Source organism: Acromyrmex echinatior, chromosome 2 (assembly GCF_024713525.1).
Source record: "Acromyrmex echinatior isolate Ae372 chromosome 2, ASM2471352v2, whole genome shotgun sequence".
In the NCBI taxonomy this organism is placed as follows: Eukaryota; Metazoa; Arthropoda; class Insecta; order Hymenoptera; family Formicidae; genus Acromyrmex; species Acromyrmex echinatior.
The window spans coordinates 22,357,505-22,371,788 of NC_141853.1; the positions used below are offsets into that span (position 1 = coordinate 22,357,505).

A 14,284-nucleotide genomic window follows, 5' to 3' on the forward strand; every position below is an offset into this window, starting at 1 on the left:
TTGAAGTTTCACTTTTATTAAACTGAAAGTATCAGTTTATTATCTCATTCAAAAGTTCATCGCCGATTAGATAATAACATACTCTGGTTCACTTCCTTTTATAAATAAAAAATATAAAAGATTATCAATTTATTTTTCGCGTATTTATGCTTGTACTAGATTCGAATATACTTGTCAAGATTATCGAATGTATAATATCGAGGAAATAGGTTCTTGTAAGCAGTACTTACAGTTGGTTTTACATGAAAAAAACCGATAATTTAGTTATTTTCAGTTGAAATTTATTTATTTATTATTATAAACTTATCTCTCACAAAAAGATTTATTCCTAGAAGTATCTCTTGAGAAATTAAATCACGTTATCGAAATTATTAAATTGTACTGTACGAAATAATCTGTATTGACAACTAACGCACGTTTCATTTCATTTCATCTCCACTCGAGATCGAAATTGCGGAAGACATCTTCTATTTCTATTTCTATTTAGATTGATTCTATGATTTAGATTGATGCTTAGATTAATTATTGTCCAACTAGTAGCGTTTAAAAGAGCAAGCAATAAATGGGCACGTGGAAGAATTCACGACATGAGCCGCCCGCGGCACGTCGCTTTCTAGCGAGTGCCGAAAATTTGAGACGACTCCACATGAGAAAACGATACCCGAAACCGGATATCACCCAGATACAAGCGCTCGTGGACGTAAAACGAGAAAAGAAGAACTTGTTTTTCGGAGGCGGCAGCGGCGTCGTCGGTTAACGAAGGCGCTGTAATGAAATATAGGATGCTGTCGCACCCAATTCTATCAAGATTCGATAAGATTAATCCCATTGACTGTATAATAATACACATCAATGATGATATAACGCATAGTGCAACACGTTTTATAATCTCGCGTTATAAAAATTGTATTTAAAAGAAAATATTTTTAATTAATTTAACTATTATTTCTTTTTGTTAAATAAATATGTGTTTTTACTGTAAGTAAATATTTAATTGGTACCATTTAAATAAATTTTAATTGTTAAATAAAATTTCATAAATATTTATGAAAATTTAAAATTTTTTTTCTCAATAAATTTCACTCGTCCTTTCATTTTTACATGATAATGTAAAATCTTTTAAAAAACTCATTTTTAACCTTATAAAAATTTTTTCACATATATGAATTTATACGAACATTTGTTTACATTGTGTCATAAATATATAAATGTCACAAAGTAACTGTGTAGCGAAACTATAATATTAGACAGCTATTACTGTGAGACAGAATAATGTACATCGTGTCAAACAACGTTACTAACGTTAAAATATTACAGCAATCGCGCCGCAGTATAATACAACAACATGGTTGGTAATTTCGCGAATGTACCAGAATGTGGACCATCCTCAGTCGTGCGGTAAATCAAAATATTTCGCGGTGTATAAAGCACGCAGTTACCGATAATAGTCAATATGCTGTATAAACGGAAGCTATGTACTGCGTGTCGCTCAAATGTGAACTGTCTACTCGGAAATATTCGATCAATAGGAGGGAAAGTCCGGTGGTTCGTTACGCAACTGTGTGTTGACAGCTTTTCCGTGATGAAGCTACGAACAAAAATCGCAACTTACGATCTGTCATGGTCAACAATGAAAAACGCATGGATGCAAATCCGGAAAAAGTTTCTTCTCATACCATTTAAATCTGATCCGTCGCGCGATTCGGTTTCGCATGAAAAATCGAAAATAACAATATTGAAAAGCGAGCAAAAATAGTGCAGTGAGTGGTGCCGATTATTTTTTTCTCCACAATATTCCGGCGCTCTTCTTGTCGGTTCCGATATTTTAGAAAGTTGCTTCGATCAGAGGCGTTCCCCATCTGTTTCAGCGGAGTCGCCAGTTTGACGGAATGTTGATTAAATTTTGAATAATTAAACGTGTCAAAAAGCTTTTTCTGTAAAAGAGTTAAAATTTAGTGTTTCCTAACCGTATATTTCTCTTAAAAAAATGAATCTTGCATAAATACATTATATAAAATATTAAATAAGAATTACATTTACCATAAAAAGACTAACGTAACATGAATAATATACATAAATTTTATAGAGTCATGATGCCATCGAATACTGTCACTATCAGTGTAGCAAAAATTTTAACATGAAATTTTAATACCACGCGTGCGGTTTCCAATTTATTAATTTCATCGAAAGTTTAATGAAAATAAAAAGTGACTGCATATATGGTACGCTGAGAGAAAAATCTAGTTGTAAATGTTGCAATTATAATAAGTATTCATAATAATTAATACAACACAAATTCATAATAATAATAAAGATTAAACACTGCAATATGAGTAATACAAATAAATATGAATATATAATTTACAGAAATTTTGCGGGGTCAACTAAATATTTTTTTTCGTAAAATTATAAATATAATTATTATTATTAATATTACAAACGGTAATAAGTATAAAAATGAAGCTATTACCAAATGAAACTCACCATTAATTATTTTACCATGCGATTTTAATTATAAATACCGAACACTTCTCTTAGTGTAATACAGATTTCGAGAATAATGAAATATTGATTCCATTTCATATAAACCAGTGAATGTGGCATTACAATTTTACGCGGCAATGAGTTCCGAACATAACAGTATAAATTTTATGCAGATAATGGACGTGCCATGCATAAAAATGCAGATTTAGTGAAGAATAGGAATAATCAGAGGATGCGTTGATTGACAAGATAATTATAGGTGACGTAAAGAATAACTGAGATGTTAATCAATAACATATAAAGTATACTTTCGCATTAATATTAATTAATCGTTTAACTTTGAAAATGAGACTGTTTTTAATTTAAAATTCCTGTAACAATTTTTAATTTAAGATTCGAATAATAAACGAATATCTTGGAAAAATATAAAATAAAATTATACACACAATTAAAAATTTGTGTTGAATTTAATACATTTTACATATCACAAACGGTCCATTTAAATTTTTGTGTTACTTTAACATAAGATAAATATGTTAGAAAATAACATAAATATTATGTAAACAATTAATTCAAAAAACACTGACACAATTTGTAAGCAATCATAGTTTTTTATTAAAATTAATATTTATAATATGTTGAATTAACACATTTTATTTATTTATATTAGAATTTACATTAAAAAAAAAAAATATTTTTGTGTAATTTGTTCATCTACTCATTAATTGTGTTATTTTAACACTAAAAAATATTGAAATTGATTAACAACAAAATATTCAAATAACACAATCACATTATGTTAACAAATAACATTCAGATATATTAAAACATAAAATTTTAATAAGAACTTGACTGGACTGTTTCCAATACAAATACAAAATGCTTTTACTGGGTAAGTAAATTACAACATTTTAAATCTATTGCACGTCACGTAAACGCAACAGGAAGCTAATGTTATTTGTCTAACAAATAACCTGGTTTTCTCATATAACACTCGCTAGTACATCGCGTAATGTATGTATGACGTAAATCGCGTTAATATATAATATCGCTTAATTAAAACGTTTTAATTAGTTTTTTCTGAAAATCGGGACATTCGAGAATGTTATCGTCGATAATTTCTCTTCCGTGAATACAAATTAAACCTCCTGAATATCGTGAAATAAATCATTAGCCTTATCTGCTTTATCTTATTCCGATATTGTCTATTAGTATCTGTTCGTTCGAACTTGCTTTTTCTATACTGAAATCCGGCTTTATTTTACAACGTAAAAGAGCGTTCACGCGATGTTGTTTAGAAAGGATAGCGTAGAAAGAATAGACCGCAACAACACATCACGTCGATTTCCTGGATCGTTACGGTTCGGATCAGCGAATATATCTCGACGCACTCGTCGAATCAAAGCTGGAAAAAATAAAAAAAACAGCATTTCCTTTTCCTCGACGAGCGCATTTGGTTTGATGTATCCCGCTGGATGTGTGTGTGTGTGTGTGTGTGTGTGTGTGTGTGTGTGTGTGTGTGTGTGTGTGTGTGTGTGTGTGTGTGTGTGTGTGTGTGTGTGTGTGTGTGCACGCGAGACCCGGCCCCGACCTCATAAAATCGGGTTTGCGGCAATTTGGCGATTTAACGATCCGTGAAATGCGACCGTACGGTCCTTCGCGTGAAAATTAGCCTTGTAGGGATCGCGGTCACTTCGCAAGTAAATAATCGTAAAATGGAAGAACCACGAGAGACGTGAGTGTTGATTTAATATGGGAGGCTGCGATAATTCTGATGGGATAATTCGTGAAGCGATTCCAATTACGTGGCTTTAATCGCATGGATTCATTCGACGATGCGCTACGCCGCGCTCGCGATCCAATAATTATGTTACACGCGTCGAGAAATAGTAGGAGATAAATTTGATCAATGATGGGATACGACGGGATTCTCGCTCGAATTTATATGCAGCGTTAATAGGGAAAAGCAGAGTATTAATGCATTGATCTGCAAAATCTATTCTTGCAAATCGACAAAACAGTAGTCTATTGAATAAACAATGATTGTAAGAAATAAATAGTGAAATAATCAATAATAAATAAATTAATAATTAATTGTAATGAATAATTAATAACAATGAATATTAATATTAAATCACGAAATTAGATAAATTTAAATTTAATGACCCGTTCAAAATATTAATTGACAATGACAATAAAGAGATAGATTAATTTTGAACGTTTTAATTTAATTTAATTTAATTTAATTTACGTTTGATTTGAATTAAATAAATACAACACATAAATTATCGTTCGAGCAGAACTTGTTTATGCTAGCACAACAGTATTTGGTGTTACATTGTAACCAAATTAGTGAAATTTTTAAAATTTTTAAAATTTTATTATTTTACTCTCATTTGCGAAATTCTTTGTCTCTCGCAATATATCGGGCATTCCTGATATTGTAATTTCCCGGTCAAAGATGATCGTTGACCTAGAGAGAAATACACACAGACGAAGACTACAAGAGATTTCGAAATGACGGAATTGCGAACTCATCATGAGTTACATAACGGTAAATTATCATAATTCCGCAAAATATCTAATAACAGCGGAAGTATTATAGTAAAAAGATGTTACGTATCGAAAAAGTAGCAGCCTATAATGTCCAGTGGAAATTACATCAAAACAATAAAATTATTGTTGTAAGATTTTCTATAAACTGTACAAAATTTCATATTATAGCATGGATAATAAAATGATATTTAATTATAGCATGAATACATTTAAACAAGATTATTTTAACCGCATCCTGTTATTAAATGACTTGATTTTCCTCAATACATTTATAAGTATAAAAAGTGATAAAAAGTTGAATTCATTATATATGGAAATATTTGAAATGACTAAGTCATGTAAATAATTGCATGTAGAATCGATGCAAATCAAGTGAACGGAGAAAGAGAGAGGCGTATCGCGATCGCATCGCTGATAATCGCTTTAGTGCGTCAGTTATGATCCCAAAATAAAACGAAAAAAAAAATGCAATTTTCTCTAGATTAGAGTAGAGCAAGACTTTTTCATTTATTTCTCGCGATAATTTTGTTGCGCTGTTTCAACTAAAACCTTTCGCAGCCTATTATCGTTTTACGTCAAGTAAAGCGTAAAACATGTATCCTTTCCCTTGTTTTGGAATTCTGAGCAATAGTCTAGTTCATCTTCGTATTTTTCTGAGAATAAAGACATTCCCCTTCTTTATTATCACAAAATGTGTGAGTTTTTATTTCCGCGCAAAACGCACGCGTTCTTCGGGTTTTTGCGGGTTTCGTGAAAGGGTGTGCCGCGATTACAATGAACGTGCCGAGTGCAATAATAATTATGTTTCCGAGAACTGCACGTATTAAATATTTAAAGATCGTGCTTATGCTTTTAAAGAGCAATCATGATTGTATAATGTATGTAGTTACAAGCACGTCAATCAGATATTGTTTGCTCGTAAGTTTTTATATTACTTTAAAATTAAAATTGATAAGATATAGCCTTATCCTATATATACGATATATATATAGGATATATATAAAAAAATGTTGTGAATTTCGTGAATTTCTTAAAATATAATAAACAATGTTATTACATTAAAGTAAAATAATATTGTTCACCCTTGATGGCGAATTTGCAGCTGAATATTCTTTAATAGTAAACAAATTTACTGGCATTAGAAATGATTAGCCGTGCCTGTCCTCAAAACGCAACAAGGCATTACTTAACGAAGTAATTTTGTGGATACGACAACCACAGCATTTCGTCAATCACATAGCTATAAAATTTCACAGTCAACGAGATGTTTATCAAATGTCCACTTCTTCGAGGTAGGTGCGCCCAAACATCCTCGCGACTGACGACGAGGAACGTCTTGGTGGGAGGAAAACTCTCTCTCTAGAGCTCAGCTGATCATTAAAGCTGTTGCTGGCACAGTCAAACTTTCACGCTCGGCGATACCGCGAGCTTCGCGAGCGAAGAATATTAGTCTGTCGCCGCTTTCAAGGTCCGCGCTTCCGAGTACAGGAACGTCGGTTCCAATTCCGCTTCGATTCCAGAGCGGGACGCAAAAATCGTGACGCGTATCGTAGCAAGTCTAAGTCGGGACGAAGAAGTTCCGCTGGGTTGGCTACGTGACCGAAAATCCACAGCGGTTTGGAAAAAAGTAAAAGAGGCCGATAAAAAGTCAATCGATTATTGCGGTAGTGTGCGGTTCTTGTTAACAGAACTTGTTTATCAATTGACGTGATATCGAAGTTTTATTCCTCTCGCGGTACTTTGCTATGAAAGTTTTTATATCGTCGATGACTACAACATATAATTATCAATAAGTTTATTAGATTTTTTTTAAGAGATTACTCTCGAATAGTCTGACGAAGGAAGTGCGTGGCGTTCGAGCGGCAAGCTTTTTGTGGGACGTGAACAGATTCAATGATAAATTATTGCAAGAAGTATATTAAGCTGCAATAAGAGAAATTGCAACTACAGGCTGTCTTATTGGATAAATCAACGGTTGATAATTAAGAGACAACGAATTAACTGCACCTCGATCTGTATGATATCGAAATGATTTGTTTGTTCGTAAAATATTACAGAGTATGAGCTGCACTCTGTGCTGCTAAGAAATATATTTCAATGTCGAAGATTTCGAATGAAGACAAATGATACTTGACGCGGGAGGTGGCATTGATCTTTCGATTCCTAGAATCGAATTATCGCGACCGACGATCGTGCATACGAGTCATACGTTATTAGTGAAAGTCGTCCGTGTTTGTACAGTTTGAGGATCGAGACTAACGGCGCTGCGATATTCCCGCCAAGAATCGCGTGAAGTGGTAAAGAAGGTCAGGAAGGAAAGGAAGGATCAAGAGAGCTTCACCTGACTGGAGAAAGGTAAAGATAATTGAGCAAAATGACGGGCGGTCTCTTTTCGACATTCAAATTTCGACACACGACGTCGTGAGAAATCGGCAAAACGACGTTTAAAAAGTCGAGAGACCACAGAGCGAAAAGTTGTGCGTCATTGTTCTCTTTGTCAGCTCTACTCGAGCGAATATCGAATCGAAAGGAGCACTTTGAAGTAGAATAAGAATTGAGATTCGAGAGAAAGGAACGGATCCGAGATAAAGACAGCGCGAGACCACGAACTAAGAAGCTTCTGGAGAGTTATTAGGAGCAAAAAGATTCAAGGGGAACCGTCGGATCGTGTACTTGATAGAAAGGTGCTCTTACGACGGGCTCTTCGCGAGACTGTGCGAAAGATATAAAGTACTACTGCTAGGAAAACAAATGGAAATTTCGTAGAATAATACTTCACGATGCTTGCTCCGCAGGGAGAAGATATTTCAAGTAAGAGTTGAACTCTGCAGAAATTTAAAAAGAAAGGAAATGTTAACAATGAAACAATTGAAGCAAAAAAAAGCGGTCAGTACATGAAGCTTTTATCCCTTTTTGTCCTCTGAGAGCGACGATTGGAGAGATTTATATTGTATATACAATTGTAGATGATATTCTTCGCTAACTTATAAAAAAACAGAGGATTTCAGTTTAATAGCATTACCTCTGTGAAGTTATGATAATTTTCTCTATCGACAGTTAACGACTTATTTACTAGTAGGTGCTAGACATAAAGAAGACATAAATAGAAGTTTGAAGATCGTTAAAGCCTTTGTACTACAAACTCTTTTTAGCTTCATCATTAAAAACGCTTTCGTTAAAAGTTTCAATGATACTTCAATATTAGAAAGATATAATCAATATTGAAAATTGGGTTCTGTTATGCAGATTTGCATACAACAAACAGCTTCATTTACGTAGCGGAGTATCGAGAAAGAGAGAGAAAGCTTTGTTAGATGATCGATAATTTCTATTTTCTCAGCTGAAAAAGAGATCAGAGAAGATTATCTACGGTCAATCTTTCACTCAAAGATCAAAAGAAATCGTCTGTTGACAGAATCTCATCTCTTTTACAGAAGATTATTATGAACAATTTTAGCGAGAAATTGAATGAGTAAAATCAAATCACGGAATGTGTATAAAAACAAAAGATCAGCTTCGAAGCCATTTATTTGCTGAAAGCGAATGAGAATTGGAAGAAACGAGGCGCGTAATTCATCACAGACTTAAAAAAAATCTCGTTTTTTCGGCAGCAGTTAGAATAATAAGAAGCATCTTACTTGAATGAACTTTAGTTATTCCGATTTATATTTAAGCAAATCGATTTGCAGAAAGATACAAAGAATGCGAGGAATTCCAGTCGTAAGGACACGGCTAAGTATCGATCAGACGAGATACGCTCGCAAAACGATCACAGGGTGATCGACAACAGGAATAGCACCGGCGACGATCCATCGGTTCACTACCACGAATTGGAGCGTAAGAGATCCGTATTCCCGCCGGTATCATTCCGTTTACCCGACCGGAAACGCTCCGAGAAGAATACGAATTCACCGCGATTCCTGCAGGCCGTTTCTCGCTTCGTCGATGCACGAAAGAAGTTCGTGACGAAAGTGGGGCGTGTTCGAACGTGACGGAGATCGTTCGTGGTAGAAAAGAAAAGGAAAAAGAGAAAAAGAAAAAGAGAAAAAAATTATGTTAGATAGCGAGACAATTGTCTGTTGAAGGACCGTCGACGATCTTGATATTCCGCCGCAGCGCGTAAAAAGAAGAGAATCGTCACGCGAGGATCCATTTGCCAACGTTGACCGGGTCGACAAGCTGATATCCTGAGGATGACGCGTGTCGCATATAGACTCGGTCTCTATCAGCTCCTCCTGGGGTTCACCTTGCTGATCGAGCCCCTGCTGGGCTACAACGTCCTGATGGCCACTATGGGTGGTACCAAGTCCCATACGGTGCCCTTCGTCGCCCTTGGTACGAGTCTGAGGTCACGAGGGCACAACGTTACGCTGCTGAGTGCTTTCCCCGGTCCCGCGGCGAATAATGGTCTTCACGAACTGGTGCCGTCAATCCTCGAGGTGATTTACGATCTACCACGCATGTCGTCTCTCGCCATGCTCTGACGGATTCCAAACTCCCCCGCGGGATTTTTACCGCGTTTTACGCGCGCCATTTCTTTCTTCCAATTTCGCTCTTGACTCACATTTAATTTTATTACACACCGAGTAATTTACTAGAGTCGTCGGCTTGTATCGCCTGAGTTTTTTTTCTTTTTGCTCGCAACATTCTGTTTTGAAATGTCTACTTTACTTCTGTTTTTTCTCTATTCCATTTCTACTCGGTTTTAATTTTTTAAAGTAATTTATATTTCTGAAAAAATCAAACGTACGATATCGGTTTTTTTTTCACGTTAAATTATCTTTACTTTGGATACATACGATTGAGTCATTTGTGTCCTGCACATTACTTTTCTTCGGAAAACTATATAGGAGTATCATGTAATTAATTATAACATTTATATACAATTTTTTTAATGCACAACCTTACAAACACGATTGGGGAAGTTATTTTACAAAGTTACTTATAAGTTATTTTTTATTATAAAAGTAGAATAAATAAATTCGCATATTTTGTTTTTTATGTTATATTTTATCATTTGCTCTAATTTGTTATTACTTTTTGTATTCAGTTTCTATAATGAATACCTATGAATACCTAAGGTAACTTATAAGTAACTTTTTCCAGTCCTAATTATTTTTTTTTTATTAAAGCTGTTAAGAATGACTTAACAATTTTTATATATTTGTCAAAGTGATAGAAGTTAACTCGGGACACGAATGATCCATCGTGTGTAATGAAGGACTAATACATACTTACGTACTAATACATACTTAAAGAGAAGGTTCAGCTCCGAGGGCAAACAAGTTTTACGACGCAATATTGTAACACGGAAGTTGAAAGTTTCCGGGCTAACGCTAATCCAACGACCACGCAAGCTAACGGATTTATGTATTGTACCGCGCGCATATGTTCACCGCTCGTGTCTCACGGCAGGCTTATGTCGAGAATTTCACGGCTGAGTGGGACCTAGTGGGCGCCAGGTTCCGGAATGAGCTTCCGGTATCACCGTGGGACGCTATGAGATACGCCTGGGAGTCATGCGAGGCTTTACTCCAGGACGCATCATCGATAGCCAGTATGAGAAAACCGAATGGCGATCCGCACGCTCGATGGGACGTCGCGGTGCTTGACGGCGCTTATCCCGAATGCATGTTGGGAATCCTCCACGGCGAGAATGTGCCGACGATAATGTTGAATACGGTAATATTCCTTTCGCCAAGAAGCGCAATGGGACTCTGCAATATTTCGATTTCCGTTACACCTCGTCCTGGTTTTCTTGCCGCGATAACAGCCTACTTGGACTTTTACTCGAAACTGATAAATGATATTGTGTCAAATTGACCCATGTAAAAATCATGGCGGTAGAGAATTATATATATATATATACGAGAATTATAGAGAATTATATATAGAGAATTGTCGCACACATTCTTATTGAGAGATTTTTCATTAAAATATTTTTTAGCTAATATTTCATTTGTGATACTATAAATTTTTTAAGCATGTTAATTTACTGCAGGATTATAGAAAAGTTCTAAACTGTGCACGTCAAATTGCGCAACGTTGATAAGCACGTCATTCTCATTAGCCCTCTCTTTACTTTTTATTATTGGCAAAATCGAATGCTTTTAAATTAAATTATTTTAAAAGTTCTTGAGTTTCTAGAAACTCCTCTATCTTGTAGTCAATAGGCTAATATTTCATTTGTCGTATTTCGTAATGTTTTAATTTGTAATAATTTCGTAATTTCATTTGTCGTAATTTTTCAAGTATGTTAATTGGCTGCAGGTTTATATTATAAAAAAGTTCTTGACTGTACACACAAAATTGCGCAACGTTGATAGCGCGTAACTCTCATAAGTCCTCTCTTTACTTTTCATTATTGACAATTTTGAGAGTTTTAAATTAAATTATTTTAAAAGTTCTTGAGTTTTTCCAGAAATTCTCAATTTTGTGTAGTCAAGGCTAACATTTCATTGTCGTTATTATACGACAAATTTTTCAAGCGTGTTAATATTTTATTTGTCGTACAACAATTCTTCAAGCGTGTTAATTGGCTGCAGAATAGATATAAGTTCTCGAGTTTCTTAAAATTATTTATCTTGCAGCTAATTAATATGCTTGAAAAATTTGTCGTACAATAAATGAAATATTAACCATAGAATATTCTCAATCATAATATAGAAAGAAAGAAGATTTTGCTGAAATATAAAAAATTTAGCTAGACACGGGTCTAAAAATAATTTTGTTTGAATCATCAAAATAAATGTAGGACGCTTAAACTGTTTACTACATGCAAACTGTTAAAACTTTTTGCAACATTGTCATAAACGTTTCACCTAATTATTTTGATGATTTGACAAAATTATTTTCAGATTTGTTTTTATAGGCTAAATTTGTAAATATCTCAACAAAGTCATTCTTTCCGTGTATATATTATACAATATGCATATCATATCATAAAAGAATTGCAACACATGTAATGGTAGACTTTATTTTCAACGATTGCCGTTGCGGATTTCACAATATAATGCATTTTTTAAATATAAATAAAAAACTGACTTTTACATTTAATTAGTTCCCGGTTGGTAGTTAAATATTTATACATGGTTGTGCATATTTCTTGTGTGTAAAAGAAGTTGAATATAAATCTTTAAATACAAAATTCTAATCAATATATATTATAATATATATATTCTTAATATTAAAGGACCGATTCTCAAGAGAATGGATAGTACAAGAGAACTGTCCTATTTTCTTTATCTTTTCTTCGTCTTCAGAAATATCACATAACAAAATACGCAATTGAATCCATGGTTATTCCAGCGCGAAATGTGAAAAACATCTTTGTTAGTACTGTATTCCGACATTTCCGCATGTAAATGAAAAGTAAACAGTGAACATCATGTTGTTCTCTGTTCACTCGTGTGTAACGAATATGACAAAGTGCGAAATAATCTCATCGTAAAACAGTTTACACGCTTCTCTCAATATGTTAAAACAATTTTAACGCACTAAGAAAATTGTTAGCCAGTTTGGTTAGCACCATTTCTTCTTTATTTCTTTCTCTTTGATGATATCATCATGCGACATAATGATAAAACAAGTTTGCGTAACGGTGAAATAGCGATAAGAAGTTTTTTTCTTCCTTTTCTAGAACCTGATACCTTTGCTTCATTAAAGCCATTTGCTTTCACTGTGCAACGTTGCTGTTAACGAGTAATGAGAACGACTTGATGTTATCTTGCAGGTGGCACTGTACAGCGGATCCATTATGCGACAGGGCAATCCATCTCCTTGGTCGGTGACACCGTATTTCGGTAAAGCGATCACGCAGGACATGACTTTCTTCCAGAGAATCCTGAACGCGGCTGCTCTGCTCACTCTAAAAATTATGCACTGGTTCACGCTCTCGATTTATCTTCAACCAACGCTCCAGAGATACCTCGGTGAGCACTAAATCAATTTCGATCATTGTGCCCCCGCTGATTCATCGAATCATATATCGATGCTGCCAATTGTATGCTAATATCATATATCTTTATTTAGATATCTTTAATTAGATACTCATATAATCCCAATGACCGTGTCGTATTTCGTTTTTTGACAGGCAATCATATACCCAACGATCTACACAGTCTGACGGCGGAGGTCCCCCTGACTTTGCAGAACAGTCATTATAGCGTGGGCGATTCCGTGCCCTATTTGTCGAACGTCGTAAACGTGGCGTGTCTTCACTGCAGACCGGCGATGCAATTAAGCTCCGACTTAGAATCCTTTCTACGACGCGGTAACTTCCTAATTTCGCATTTCAGCTTCACGAAATTTGCATTGTTCTCAACAGTTGCTAAACGTCTCGAAATCTCCTTTCACATCTCGTAGCTAAATCGTGATCAAAATGATATTTTATCTTATCGTCTACAGCCTAATCTACAATGTGTTTTTTGTTTTCTGTTCTTTTATTATCTTTTGTTATTTCTTACAGCTTGTCTTTTTGTCTTTTATCCGGTTTTTCGTTTCCTGTCGTCTGAAATAAAAGTTAACGAACTTCGGAAGAAATAAAAAATACGTGGCAAGAAATACAACCGTCGATAAAACGATTACACGGAGGGAAAAGGCAAGAGATAAAAAGCAAGAAACAGGAAATGAAGAGTACATTGTAGATCAGACTTAATTGTAGCTAACATTTCTTTAGCTGAAATAAAGTGTTCCAATTCATCGAATCTTGTTATATACATCAATGACCAATTCGGTCATTCGCATTACACTAAATTAGTGCACATTGAAGACTGTTTTATATAAAATATCTAAATCTACAGTGAGACATATTATGATCAAATTTGGCAATGAAATAATATATTTATTTACATTAAAAAAAAAATAACGTGACAATATTATTGATTAGATAATCGTTTAAATTATATCTATGCTTTTACATTAGCTTTATTAAATAATATCATATAATAGCTTTTCATATAATAGCTTTTAGCTAATCTAATGTAATGCAAGTGAACGAACTTATTATTAAAAAAAATGGATGTGGCTTTAACACCATGCGGTATTTATTAATTCTTATCGTATTTATATCAACACCAACTTATAGCAACATGATATCGATTTAAACCCCATGACCACGTTAAATCCACACTCATATTTTTAGTGTACCTAACAAGATTCAATAAATTGGAAAAATTTATTGTAGCTGAAAGAAAAAGAAATGTAAGAATTACACACGTTAAAAACCACATAGTGCTAAAAATTG

General features: G+C 34.3%; 1 protein-coding gene across 4 annotated transcripts in view; it reads left to right on the top strand.

The window, feature by feature from the left end:
• Window positions 1-8,044: 8,044 nt before the first annotated feature.
• The window catches only part of Ugt50B3 (UDP-glycosyltransferase family 50 member B3), a 75,640-nt gene continuing 69,400 nt past the window's right edge, over window positions 8,045-14,284 (top strand). For all 4 annotated transcript variants that reach the window (XM_087402974.1, XM_087402975.1, XM_087402976.1 and 1 more), the window contains exons 1-4: window positions 8,045-9,479; window positions 10,456-10,722; window positions 12,773-12,971; window positions 13,133-13,312. In XM_087402974.1, the coding sequence (XP_087259100.1) occupies window positions 9,234-9,479; window positions 10,456-10,722; window positions 12,773-12,971; window positions 13,133-13,312 (892 nt within the window). In that variant the 5' untranslated portion in view covers window positions 8,045-9,233. The remainder of the gene's footprint in view (window positions 9,480-10,455; window positions 10,723-12,772; window positions 12,972-13,132; window positions 13,313-14,284) is intronic.